This window comes from Eleginops maclovinus, chromosome 2 (genome assembly GCF_036324505.1).
Source record: "Eleginops maclovinus isolate JMC-PN-2008 ecotype Puerto Natales chromosome 2, JC_Emac_rtc_rv5, whole genome shotgun sequence".
Classification (NCBI taxonomy): Eukaryota; Metazoa; Chordata; class Actinopteri; order Perciformes; family Eleginopidae; genus Eleginops; species Eleginops maclovinus.
The window spans coordinates 6,482,946-6,497,479 of NC_086350.1; the positions used below are offsets into that span (position 1 = coordinate 6,482,946).

Genomic DNA, 14,534 nt, shown 5'->3' on the forward strand with positions numbered 1-14,534 from the left:
CTAAATAGAATCTCTTTATCTTCTAAAAAACATACAAGAGGTGACTGAAGCTCCACCACCATCTTAACTATTGATAAAACAGTTTAAATAGGAACTCCGTTATCATTAGTACCTAAATAAAGCTAAAGTTCAGGTGTAATTTAATTCATTTCACAATGACTAAGTGGAATATACTGTAGTTAAACTGGTTTCCCCACCCTTTGTCCCTGTCCCAAGGCAAAATGAACTCCAAAATGAGCAACGGAAACAAGGCCTACATCTTAAGACTCTGGAAAAACAACCCAGAGGCATTACTATCTTTTCAGTGTTTCCAAATGTTAAAACAATTTTATAAACTATTCTATAGATGAAGGATTTTGTAAACTGCAGAACAAATGATGTCTAAGGATGACATTATCTCCTCTCTGTCAGAAATTGCAGAGAACAAGAAAGTTAAACATTGAGTCGGTTCAGTCACTGCAAAGGCTTTGGGTGCGAAATGAGTGAGACTGCCATCTGTGATACATTATGTGTGCCTGCCCTGGGGATATAATCTCTGCATAGCAAAGGTTACGTGCTGGGTGAATCTAACTATTTCCACATTTCCAATCCAGTGAGTGTCTGACACCTTGTGGCCTGTTGAATTTTAAATAAATGTGCCAATATGTGTCAAATAACTAAAAATACATGTGGGTGCAGGTGTCGCTTTTGTACCAGCATAACATTTAGTAAGGATAATGTTCAAAACAAATAAAAACATTAAGAAATCTGAAGAATCATCATTATTGTTGGCAGTTTCTCAGAATTTAGAACATAGCTTGTTTTCATGCTTCAGATTTTGAAAGCAAAAGCAAGTCCTCTCCGTTGACTATACAGTGCATTAGGTTGTATAATCATCACGTAGGCCTACGGTTGTTGTGTATAACACTGCATGCGGGAAAGACATTGTTTAAGGTCGGTCATAAATGAATGATAATTAGAAACGTAGTTTTCAAAAGTGTTGGAGAGTAACCAAGTCAATAAACTATTGATAAGTAGTATCTATGACAGTTTAAAAAATACTTTTTTAATCCAAGAGAGGAAAAATTCTCATACTCTCCAAAACATAAAGTAACTATAATCAGCCCCAGCTTTACCAGCTGCATCAATATGATGAATACATACAGTGAAAATTAAAATCTATCAACATATCATTCAATTTCGTACGGAAAAAGATTAGGCCCACATGAAGAAAAACAATTGAGGATGTGAATTTATTAATTTTTTTGTTCTGAGAAAAAAATCAGAATTCTGAAATAATAAAACATATATATATTTTTTCACATCCCCAACATTATTTTTTCATGTGGTCTTCCGTATAATCCTCTTCCGTATTTTCGAAATACTTTTGGTACTTTAACTACAGGTTGGTACTCATAGTTTGGAGCTTTACAAGTTACTTTTGAAAGCAGCTCTCTTTCGTATAAATTACTATATTTTCTACAGTGTACTATTCATACTTTTACTTAAAAGATCTTCTTCCATCATTAGGCTGTCTTCATGATTAATGTAGCCAGGAAGCAGAAATAAAAGAAATAACTTAGGAAATAAGGTAAGGAAGAAAATGCCTTTTGTGAATAACAACCAAAAAACATGTGCATATGTTGGTGTTCAGTTTCAAGTTTGATTCCAGCTCACATTTTCTTTCTTACAACGCCTTAAAGGCAGATATATGGTTCAACGTCGACGTAACGCAACGTCCACGCGGTGAACATTTATAGTTCTGCGTCGGATTTACGTGACGCCATGCAATTCATCGCCACAACGGTAGGGGGCACAATGTTTTTTGTAAAGACTGACCAAGATTCTTTTTGACGTCTATCGGCGTCGCTCGTTGTATTTGTTTGGCGGTCTTTGTGGATTGTAGGAATTGAAAACCGGGGAAAAGCAAAATGACGTTTGTCGTTTTAGCGGACCAATCCCAGCCCTTACGCTGCGTCGCCTGGACGCAAGGTTACAATTTGTGGGAGGTGCACGCAACGACGCAAGGAGGGCCCAAACCATATATCGGCCTTTAGCTTTAAGACCTATTGTATTATCAGCTAAAGTCCAGACTTCTAATGCCCTTGCTTTTCAAACACACATTTCGATTTTTTTCTTGCATATTCTGCAGCCTGCAACTCTTTCGTGCGTGTTTTATGCATTAAGCTGCAATGAATATTAAGAAACACGTGTAGTCCTGTAGGTATTGCAAGTTGTGTGCAGAATGTAATTGTCCAACAACATTTTTTCTTGTAGGGTTTGCACGGGAGCTTTTTTTTAATGATGGATTAATCATTACTATTTTATTGATTTGCATAAGCTTAGAAGGTCATATCATTGCAGGTGCACTACTCTACAAAGACAAGGAAATGGGAGTAGCCTAGCCCCTCAGTACAGAAGACTGTGTACTGTGTGTTGGCTAAATATTGCGTGATATTTTTTTCAGGGAGTTTAAACTTTCAGTACAAAATGTACTCTATAGGTAGACTGCACGGCATGTGAAGGCAGAACAAAATTTCCGCCTGGAGCTGCACGACATTACCTATCCAGAACAAGGCTGTGCGTTGGCGCTCGGAGAAACTCCCCCAACAAAGCCTCTCCTCCAACACGCCCATAGAGAAACACAAACAGTGGATTTTACGCTTTTCTTTTCCTGACACTGCAGGACTTTAAGACCAAGTTGAGGATCCTGGACCAGCGACACCAGCAGCTCAGCAGCACCAGAGCCAAGAGCCACTCACCCTCAACCTGAAGGAGAAGCAGCAGGAAGTCAACATGAGCAGGTAAGAGTCTCATCAAGGACAAGAGAGGCAATTAGCTCTGCGAGGCATGGCGGTTTACTCACAGGAAGCACTGCTCCTGAAGGTCGGAGTGATAAGACTCAAAAGTGCAGAAGTGTTCAAGTAAAGTCAAGTAAGAACATTTGCATTTGTGAGGCAGCGTTCTTGCACTACTTTTACACTCACACGGGTTTCTTTCTGCATAAGAGAAGGCATACATTTAGTTTTAAGTGCTTTTAGCTTCCTGCTGGGTTTTTGCATGCACCTCTCAACGAAGTATTTCCCAAGTGAGCAACCACCTCCACCACAGCTGCTTCTGCTATCTATCTCTTCACTTCACCTCTGTGTTTAGCCATGAGTAATCACAGCTGTTTTTTTAATTTTCGATTTTCAGCATTTACAGTTGCAAAGGGTAACCACAAATAGTTAGCATAGTAACATGGAACATTTTGAATTGTCCGGAAATACTGTGCATTTGGGGCACCATCTGCCTTTCTGCACCAACAGAAAAGCATGCTTCCTGCAAAACACATTTTTATTACTTCCACTGTGTTTGCATTTTATATTTGGCCGACTTTCAAAGACTAATGAAACCCATCAAGCCACTTATGTAGTTTTATTGATGTGCTTTTTATAATGTATGTGCCCTTTTTCAATGAATGGCTTTACCAGAGCAGATCAATGCAGACACTTTCTTCTAACAGACTCCTTCTACCACGTCACATTTCATCCCATCAGATCTCAGTAAAATAAAAACACTCTATCCAGCAGGATACTCTGCTCAGTGTCAATACAATACTGCTTTCCATGAAGTAATTTGAACATGTACTCTTTTAGAATATATCAAAACAAAATAGCAGTGTGTGAGCTTTCTATTGTAGATATGTCTTATTTTTCCAGAAGGCTTGGAAGAAAAGCAAATATTCAACCCTCCCCCACGCCCATTCAAATGTTTTTAAAGTTCCTTCTTCGTGTGATTTATGATGCTTTATCTTAAGGGCAAATACTTTGGAGCAGTTCATGAATGCATCAAAACCCACAGCTATTACATGGCTCTGTTTCCATCCATGTTTGTCCTGTAGGAGTGTAATGACCTTCTTTTGACACACATTACACCATTATACTTGTAACATGACCCTGCAAAGAAAGCGCCCCTCTGCTCTTATACCCTTTATAAATGCTCTAAAAGAAATGTAATCAAAGACAGATTATGTGTGGCTGTCTTTCCTTCAATTGTACTTTCTATACTAACAGGAATGCTATGGACAATGGCAACATTTAAAACGATGGTTAAAATGCCATAGGTTCTGGCATGTACTGTACATAGCACCTATACGAACACTGTAGGGGCCTCTTTGTGACCTTTTGACAGCCTGACATTCCCTGACAACTCTTTAGTTGGTCTGGACGGTGTCACACTTCCATAATGCATCTCTTTCTTGCATAATACATTACATAAGTTCAGAACATGGACTCCTCCATGCATATGGATTTGGTTAGGGCTGCTGTGTGATTTATCCCCCTCTCTCAAACCCAAGTCCAGCCTCCCTGCAGATGTTTGTACTCTACTTGTCTGCATGCCAGGCACAACCCAGTTTGGTTTAAGTGTAAGGAGAGAGACTAGCGGTAAAAACTTGCTTCAGTAAAATCAAAAGTATTGTTTGTGGCTGGTGTTAAGCTGAGCTATTCAATATGAAAGAGTAAAGATTTTCAAAAACGTTGTACAGGAAAAAGTATGTGTTATGTCTCCATTTGCAGCATGATCTTGCGCTGAATATAGACTTTGCAGCACTTGCACTACGCTGACGTCTGTAATCTATCTTTAATCCTTTAAAGGTTTCATTTCTTGATGCAAAGTTGTTCTTTCATATTTAGCAAACAGACATACTGTAACAGTTGTTTTGGTCTTCTCTTCTAAGGTGAATAAGCAGCACTTTCCCATGCTTCAAAGCCATCAAAATGCATCCGAAATCAGTGTGTTGTTTTGAAGATTTAAAGGTAAACAAATAAAAATTCTTGCAGTTTTTTCCATGCATTAAGGCTGTAGAGAGCAATTCACAAATAGTGCTCACATGAACTCTAGAGTGAGGAACAGAAAGTGGATCTCAGGCTGCAGTGTTGGCAGTGGATCCTGTTTAAGTTGGAAATGGAAAGGAGATTAATCACCTCAACCCTAACACAACTGTCACTGGGGAGCAAAAGAGAGTTCACTTGCATCAGTTATTTTCAAAAAGCCCTGTAGAAAACACAGTTATATGGAGAGGAAGTGAGACTCCTCCAATCACCAGGCCGAGCTGAGTCCTCCACATCTCACATCTGGACCCACTCATGTTGCATTCCTTAACTTTCCACTCTCTAGCCACCAAATACCCCAAAGTACAATGAAGGAAACAAGAGAGGAGTTGAGAATGAGACAGACAATAGAGAAGTAAGACAGGAAGTAGAACATAATGTGTTCAGCATTACAGTCAGAAAACATTCACGATGAGTTCTCACGATAATAATGAAAACATGATTATATCATTCATCTGGTTCTCATTAGTCATTCAGACAAGTTTCATCATATTGAGTCACAACAACTTATCATTTCACTTATCTCAACCTACTGTGTCAATATACTTTATCCTGTGACAATCGTTTATGTAAAGATCAGAGTTAATATTGAAACCTGTTCTCAAAAGTTGTGGTTTTTGGAGAAGCATACAGTGTTCAAATATCTGAGGACATGTTTTTATTTTGTGCAAATCTTTCCTTATATTCAAGAATCTTCCCTCTGCTAAAGTGGTGATGTATCTGTTTTTATATGGTGCTGATTGAGGAACCATGTGCTGTTCATTGGAAAGCATGTGACAGCTCAAATTATATCCCACCAAATTCTTAGGAAGTAACAATGGAACTATTGTCTGCTTTAAATAGTCAGATCTCACAAGTCAAGGCATAATAATGATAGTTATAACCCTCTTCAAACCAGTGGCCACACAATAATAATCAACACATATTTTACTTTGTTAATCATTCTCTGGAACCCTTGCAATTTCCTGCAGGTCACATGACTTAAACTGTGACAACAGCAGAGACCGTGTCCGTAGTGTAACACTGTGGGGAGAGACGATAGCTTTTCCAAAACATCAGGTGGTACAAAACGTCCCGCCTGTTTGCAGACTCAACAGAAAGTTTGCAAACAGTGGTTCTAGGATCAGATCTGTTCAGCTGTACTCGACTTGCAGTAACAATGTAATGATACACCGGGAGAGCTTTCCCTGACCTACGCATACATTTACATCCTATATTGTTCCAGGTTGTGCCATCACTTTTGCAAAAGGTGGACTTCAAACTTTGAATTAGCATACGGTGACACATTCTGTCAAATCCTACAAAATGTGGGGCATGAAAGGGTTCATCCCTGCAGGGACTTTCAGCGTTGCAAAAGGTTTGGATTTCAGTTTGCTTTTCAGGCCAAAAGTCAAACTGTGCTGTTCTTTCTCTGTTCATCTGGTTTCAGTCACAGAACAAACATCAGCCTGCTGATTTGCTATACACTAGCAGATGAAAAAGTGAGGAGACAGCCTATTGTCATACTTATTAACCGGATTAAACACAATTTACTTGAACTTTCAATGTGTAACTGCACTGCAGTCGTTCACTGAATGCAAATAAAATGTGTTTACGATCCTAAGTCTCTAATTTTGTAATTGAAAGCAACATAAGCCTTGAGTTAATGTCCAATATATTTCAAAGCTCTATTCTCATCCTGTTTTAAGGATATTGCCTAATGATAACATTTTTAACCTTTTTAGATGTCTGATCAGCAAGGCGGAGGTGCAAGGCTTCATCGAGAGGTGTATGACAGGCGTGGGCACCAAGGCACATCATGCCCGCAGCCTGGCCGAGGTGCTGGTGGAGGGGGACCACAGGGGCCACTACAGCCATGGACTCAACCGGATGGGTCAGTGGGGCGCTGGAAGTGTATTACTTTATCTGCATGACTGTTGTTTTGTAAGTTGGCTGCACAATTTAAGTGGTAAAGAAAAAAAAGATGATCAATTGTGGTTTTCGAAATTGAAATCACTTTAGTAATTTCGCTTTTAAATACCCAATATTATATGCTCACTGTCTCTATACAGTGGGGCAAAAAAGTATTTAGTCAGCCACCAATTGTGCAAGTTCTCCCATTTAAAAAGATGAGAGAGGCCTGTAATTTTCATCATAGATATACCTCAACTATGAGAGACAAAATGAGAAAAAAAAATCCAGGAAATCACATTGTAGGATTTTTAAAGAATTAATTATAAATTCCTCGGTAAAATAAGTATTTGGTCACCTACAAACAAGCAAGATTTCTGGCTCTCACAGACCTGTAACTTCTTCTTTAAGAGGCTCCTCTGTCCTCCACTCGTTACCTGTATTAATGGCACCTTTTTGAACTCGTTATCAGTATAAAAGACACCTGTCCACAACCTCAAACAGTCATACTCCAAACTCCACTATGGCCAAGACCAAAGATCTGTCAAAGGAGACCAGAGACAAAATTGTAGACCTGCACCAGGCTGGGAAAACTGAATCTGCAATAGGTGTGAAGAAATCAACTGTGGGAGCAATTATTAGAAAATGGAAGACATACAAGACCACTGCTAATCTCCCTCGATCTGGGGCTCCACGCAAGATCTCACCCCGTGGGGTCAAAATGATCACAAGAACGGTGAGCAAAAATCCCAGAACTACACGGGGGGACCTAGTGAATGACCTGCAGAGAGCTGGGACCAAAGTAACAGAGGCTACCATCAGTAACACACTACGCCGCCAGGGACTTAAATCCTGCAGTTCCAGACGTGTCCCCCTGCTTAAGCCAGTACATGTCCAGGCCCGTCTGAAGTTTGCTAGAGGGCATTTGGATGATCCAGAAGAGGATTGGGAGAATGTCATATGGTCAGATGAAACCAAAATAGAACTTTTTGGTAAAAACTCAACTCGTCGTGTTTGGAGGAGAAAGAATGCAGAGTTGCATCCAAAGAACACCATACCTACTGTGAAGCATGGCGGTGGAAACATCATGCTTTGGGGCTGTTTTTCTGCAAAGGGACCAGGACGACTGATCCGTGTAAACGAAAGAATGAATGGGGCCATGTATCGTGAGATTTTGAGGGAAAACCTCCTTCCATCAGCAAGGGCACTGAAGATGAAGCGTGGCTGGGTCTTTCAGCATGACAATGATCCCAAACACACCGCCAGGGCAACGAAGGAGTGGCTTCGTAAGAAGCATTTCAAGGTCCTGGAGTGGCCTAGCCAGTCTCCAGATCTCAACCCCATAGAAAATCTTTGGAGGGAGTTGAAAGTCTGTGTTGCCCAGCGACAGCCCCAAAACATCACTGCTGTAGAGGAGATCTGCATGGAGGAATGGGCCAAAATACCAGCAACAGTGTGTGAAAACCTTGTGAAGACTTACAGAAAACGTTTGACCTCTGTCATTGCCAACAAAGGGTATATAACAAAGTATTGAGATGAACTTTTGTTATTGACCAAATACTTATTTTCCACAATCATTTGAAAATGAATTCATTAAAAATCCTACAATGTGATTTCCTGGATTTTTTTTTCTCATTTTGTCTCTCATAGTTGAGGTATACCTATGATAAAAATTACAGGCCTCTCTCATCTTTTTAAATGGGAGAACTTGCACAATTGGTGGCTGACTAAATACTTTTTTGCCCCACTGTATGTTTCAACAGACATGTATGTTAAGGACATCCAGACCGGTATCTGTGCCAAGGACGGTGAGCCAGTGGTGGAGAAGGAGAGTGCAGCCACAGCTCTGGTGGATGGGAAGAACCTGCTGGGTCCCGTGGTGGGAAACTTCTGCATGAATCTGGCCATCAAGAAGGCTAAAGAAGCTGGTATTGGCTGGGTGGTGGCACATGGTGAGTTGTTCATGCTGACGGTTGCTGCAACTGTAGGGTTATTCTTTAAAATCTAACCGCTATGTCAACTGCACTTGTTGGGTTCTGTAGAAACTTGCATTTATAATTATGAAACTGCATAGAGCCAACGTTCATCCACTGTAAAAACCTGTTCAAGCGTGACTTGTAAAATGATGAATGCAACGACATGCTCAGGTTTCAAATGTAGGTCTGTCTTTAATTCAACACTCAGCATTACTAAAGGATTGTCTTTATTGTTTAAAGGTTTGTAGGTGAGACGTGTTTGGCTCATGTAACATGCAAAAAAAGAGAAACCAGAACCGCTGTAGTGTCTGACTGCCAAGTTTCAAAGAAGAATTTTACTGGACTAAAATGGTCAACTAATTTCTCTAAATAACAACAACGGCCTTTTTCTGTGTTAGGTTCCAACCATTACGGTATTGCTGGATATTACTCAATGCAAGCTCTGAAGGAAAACATGATTGTGAGTGAAAGGGTTTCTGCTTTTCATGAATTTAATTTGAATAAAATGTCCTTTATTTAGTAATTGAGGTTTTTAATGGTTTTTAATTGTATGTCTCATAATAATCTCACCAATGCAGGGCATGTCCTTTACCAACACGTCTCCACTGGTGGTTCCCACACGTGGTAAAGAGGTACGTTTATTTTTATTGGTACTGAATAAACTGTACTTAATGCCACATTGGATCTTTATATGGCTTGTGCCCTTTGCAACCAGTGCTTCTAAAGGCTGAGCTGACCAATGTTCTAGTAAAATACATTTCATTGTACCTTTTGACCCAGTGTTAACCTCCATAAGACTGATAAAGTATTACTGCACTGATACACATCTGCTTTATCTCATTCTCATACTGTGAACCTGATGTTTGTAGTGCACTTTGGGCACCAACCCCATCAGCGTAGCTGCTCCGGCTAAAGATGGAGATAGCTTTGTTCTGGACATGGCCACATCAGCAGTAGCACTTGGAAAGGTAAGATCAGGTGTGTACAGAATTACTTTCAAGCTTCACGTGGGGTCACAAGGCCTGCTCGAGGTAATGGGATGTAAGACACCTTTTTTTAGCCTTTATCAATCATTTATGTACAACTTTATTAAACTGTTTAAAGTTTAGATTACTTAGGCTGATAAGTGCTATCATTTTATTGTTTAATGTCATCATAGGATAAGAGCACGGAAAAGACCTCAACACATGCTGCTAAATTCATAGAGCCTTCTCTCTCAGCCTGGGTTAAAAAAAAAGTACTCCGCTAACGTAAAAGTGAGAAAACACCGTCTTCACTTAAAGCGAGCCTGTTAAGTAGAGTAAGTCTGATTGTTTTAAAATAAATTAGAGACCAGGTATGGGGATTTCATTGAAAAAGTAACATAACAGGATGCTCATCTCTGATGCAATCGTCAGGGAGTAAACTACTCAAAACTCATCCAAAAATCACTAATTTAAACAAACTTCCCGTTTATATTGCATTCAATATTTTGAATAATTGTACAGTTTATGAGTTGTGCTGCACTGTTGCTCTAATGCAATGAATATAATGTGAAATATCCACAAATGATCTCACTTTATCAAGGCTTTATGCAATTTGTAAGAGTTATTTTTAAGGAAAAATATTGCACACAGAAAAAACGTCCTCAAAGTCAAGTGACATTACCTGTCCCGGACCAATGGAGTTTGATCCGGGCTGTATACTAATGCCACATGTGTGAGATATTTAATGTAAATGGATATCTAAAACGAAAATAGATTATGTACAAGATGCAAAAGAGAGTTCATTTATTACATTTAATCAGTAACTTTGTTGAAATTGTATCTTAAATGTACATTTGACAAGTACAGTATGTTGTAGCTGTGGTTTTAAAATGCTATAATACTTAAAGTCTGCTGACACAATGTCTGTATGTTCTACGTGCTCAGGTGGAGCTCCATGACCGACGGGGAGACACCATCCCTGAGGGCTGGGGCTGCGACGCCGAGGGGAAGCTGACCACCGACCCCAAGAGAGTCCTGAGCGGGGGAGGGCTGGTGCCTGTCGGCGGCAGTGAAGCCACAGGTCAGAAACCAGCTGATAAACGTCTGCTGAAGAGCCAGATTTGTTGTCTGAAATTACTTTAAGTTGTATATTTATCCATCCTGCGCTTTCACAAAAACGACTGTAAGAAAATATCAGAGTTTTAATTCCTCTAAACATTTGTTTCCTCATACTGGAACTAATTTACAGACGGAGAGAAGATCCTTTTGCACACTTTTCTTTGAAAGTGTTCCCTCGATTATGATGTATCAGTACAAATATGTAGGAGTTACCGATTCAGTGAGGATGTTCTCCATGCAGCAACATTTTTCAGACCTTGATAGAATACTTTTATATGATAAAGTACATTTGTTGCATTCAACCTCTCTCTATGTAACAAAACAAATAAAGTGTGTGTGTCCGTGTCGTTTCATCAGGAGGGTACAAAGGCTACGGGCTGGGAATGATGGTGGAAGTGTTCTGTGGTATTTTGGCCGGTGCCCAGTACAGCAATCATGTCCGAACCTGGAAAGTAACAGACCGTGTTGCCAACCTGGTACGTTATTTATTATTTTTCCTGTGTTTTAATGAACACTTGTTTACCACACTTATTGTCAGTGAAATGAAAATAATTTAGCTGTATATCAAAACTGATTTCTCTTGTCTGAAGTGGAGGTATTTTACACTTCAGACATAAAATGTATTTAAACGTCCTTGCACACAATCTTTAAATGTAGTGTATAGCCACATTTATCCATTTTAATGTGAGTTATATTGTTCATTATTATGTTCCTCTGGTGAAAGTTGCTAAACTACCAGAAGTATGAACATGTTCAATTAATGCACAAGAGAAATAGCTATACAACAGTGATGTTTAGCTGAAGGGCTTTTCAGAAACAAAGAAGGTAAAACTATCTTTTTAGAGCAAAGAAACCTGCCGTGTGTATTTATTTCAAAGTGTTATGTAATGCAACTTTCGAAAGCCATTGTTATCTACACAATAGACACTTGGAGACATAAGCCGTATCACATCGCCTGGCTTCTTTCTTCACCGTTTGTATCGGGTCAGTTCACTGTGTTCCCATCCCTTTTTGTTTTGTTTTTAGGGTCAGTGTTTCGTTGCTATTAACCCAGAGAACTTTGCTCCCGGGTTCGCTGAGAGGATGTCAGACCTCCTGTCCATCCAGAGGGGGTTGGACCCTGTGAGTAGATCCTGCTGTTGTTGTGCTGATATACACACAACGATAGGGAGGACAAAAATGTAGATGATGTCCAATGATTTTTTTTTCAAAAGCGCTTCAATTGCTTCATGTTGTTTCTGCTGTTTGTTTCAGGCTGACCCGAGCAGTCCGGTTTTGGCTGCTGGAGATCCAGAGAGGATGAACATGAAGGATTGTGAGAAGATGGGCGGGATCCCCTACCACATCAATGTCGTCAACCACATGGTAAGAGATGTTTTAATACAGAATTCATCTGAAACTGATTATAAACATTCACTCCACCTCTGGGAACAATCAGACTGTCTTTTGTCCAAATGAAGATGGTTTCAATAGTTAAATTGTCTAATATTGTCTTTTAAACTCTCCTAACTCACACCAATTGGTATTTTGAAAATGCAGGAACAGGTAATATTTTGGATAATATGGTTGTTTACTTTCTTGCCAAGAAGTACACGGTTACAACTAGCAGGTGGTTAGCTTAACCTAGCATACATACTGTAGATGGAAGTACACTGTTAGCCTGGATCCATTCAAAATTGCCACATTTAACTTACTTGCTCCAGTAACGCTCTCCGTCTTACATGTTATATATCATGTTTTGCTTATACATAGAAAGGCAATTTTTTCTGAAAAGATTTTAAGCCAAAATGTTCTAATAATTTCCACGTAATGGCACATAACTCCCAGTAAAACCACCACTTTACACTTCCGATTTCCTTTTCTGAGTCTCAGCAGTATTTTTACAAAATGTCCTTTTACATCTTCAAGATAAAACGCTTTTTAGAATGAGCTAACTGGACTTCTTTATGCATTTAAATTCTGCAGAATGAATGTGCCAAGAAAGTTGGTGTCAGCCCGCTGCTGCCATGTGACAATCTCATCTCTAACTAGTGGAAATCTTCAGCTTCTGCTCATCTTAAAGTTCACATTGAGCTACTCGGGAACGACTCTCTATACATGTAAACTGTGTACATGTTGACAATCATATCACTTTCCAGGTATTTAAATCTTTTCTATAACGTGTGACAAAAAACGTTTCTCATTTCTGTAACATTTGTGACATGAGACCAAAAATACCAACGTATCTCTCTTCTTAAGGGAACTTTTGAAACAAAGCTGTTTAAAGACCTGGCTTTATGGCTGGATGTGAATGAGTTGAGAATGTTGTAGCGGTGCTGTTGAAAGATGAGCTCGCTGGTTTGTTGCCACAACAGTTCGGGCTGTTCCCTGTTGGGGATCTGTTTTACTCCGTTGCAGTTAATATGCAGTACACCTTTTTAACTCTATAGTTTTTAAAGCTAAACATGTCATTTTTTGTAGTGAGAAGGATTTAGAAATAACTGTTAGAATGTTTGGCTTTTACACCAAGGTCATAAAAACCACCTTTCTCCTGTGCCTTATTCAATAAAAGTCATACAAACCCAAACCGTTGTGTTTCTTTAATGCCTCATGTGGTCGGGATTAAATACATTTAATGCACATTAATGTTTTGCAGTTATTTAACGGTTTTGCTTTTAATGAATACAGTATGTCAATCTACAAAATAAGCACGTTCAACCACCAGATGGCGTTGAAAACTTTCCATATAATTGATGTAACTCCTGCTGTGACAGTGAGGGTCTCAAATGTATTTAAAGGAATACTTCCCTGTTAACAGAAGGATATGACTGCACAACTCTGGAAACTAAACAGAATATAAAACCAAGCATCAGAGAAAGTAATTAGTCTATTTAAAGTAAACTTTCAGTCAAACCATTGTGTTCATGTTGTACTTCATTACATTTTTTAAAATTGTTTAAAAAGTGTTTGTTTCCGTCAGTATCAAACAATAATAATCATCGTATGGCCCAAATCAAAATGCATTTTATTCTCCAAAGCATTTCTGAAGTGGACCATTTCTTCCCGAGTGCTATCTGCAGTTATTCAGTTATTTCGACTTTATGTTTAAGTTCTTTTGTAGTGCATCATCTCATATAAATTGCAATTACACAAACCTAAAGCTTGTTTGTTATAAAATAAGGTACAGAATGAGTTAAGCCTCCTTCACCTGAGGAAGCTCTAGATACCACTCCCTTCTCACCACTAGATGGAGACACAGTTTGTGCGAACCACCGTCTCCTGGATGACTTGATGAATATTTACACATATTTCATGTGTTCTGCGCTGTTGGTATTGTTTGTTTTATTTCGATAGTTTACATATTGTTCTTCTTAATTTTCAAGGAATTGGTAAAAAAACTATATTTTTAGCAGAAATTAAATAATCTAAACATCTTTACAGATTTTAGACTTCTCTTTATTTCATAATGCCCCTTTCTGTCATCGTTGTACATACTCGCTTTGTGGTATTTATTATTGAATTATTTAGAGAGGAATGATGTTTTTTGGTTGTCCGTACATGTCCACCACATCAATGTCGTCAACCGCATGGTAAGAGATGTTTTAATACAGAATTCATCTGAAACTGATTATAAACATTCACTCCACCTCTGGGAACAATCAGACTGTCTTTTGTCCAAATGAAGATGGTTTCAATAGTTAAATTGTCTAATATTGTCTTTTAAACTCTCCTAACTCACACCAATTGGTATT

General features: G+C 39.0%; 1 protein-coding gene across 2 annotated transcripts; it reads left to right on the top strand.

Moving 5' to 3' along the window:
• Positions 1 to 2,389: 2,389 nt before the first annotated feature.
• LOC134883312 (uncharacterized oxidoreductase YjmC-like) lies at positions 2,390 to 13,369 on the top strand. Of its 2 annotated transcripts, none has more exons than XM_063911628.1 (11): positions 2,390 to 2,783; positions 6,578 to 6,726; positions 8,507 to 8,695; positions 9,118 to 9,179; positions 9,298 to 9,351; positions 9,589 to 9,687; positions 10,630 to 10,765; positions 11,161 to 11,279; positions 11,830 to 11,925; positions 12,058 to 12,168; positions 12,769 to 13,369. In XM_063911628.1, exons 1-11 carry the CDS (start codon positions 2,776 to 2,778, stop codon positions 12,832 to 12,834), a joined length of 1,089 nt encoding a protein of 362 aa, XP_063767698.1. In that variant the 5' UTR covers positions 2,390 to 2,775; the 3' UTR covers positions 12,835 to 13,369. The 2 variants fall into 2 exon arrangements, with proteins under 2 accessions (XP_063767698.1, XP_063767704.1); XM_063911634.1 differs by lacking the exon at positions 2,390 to 2,783 and adding an exon at positions 4,703 to 4,778.
• The last annotated feature ends 1,165 nt before the right edge of the window (positions 13,370 to 14,534 follow it).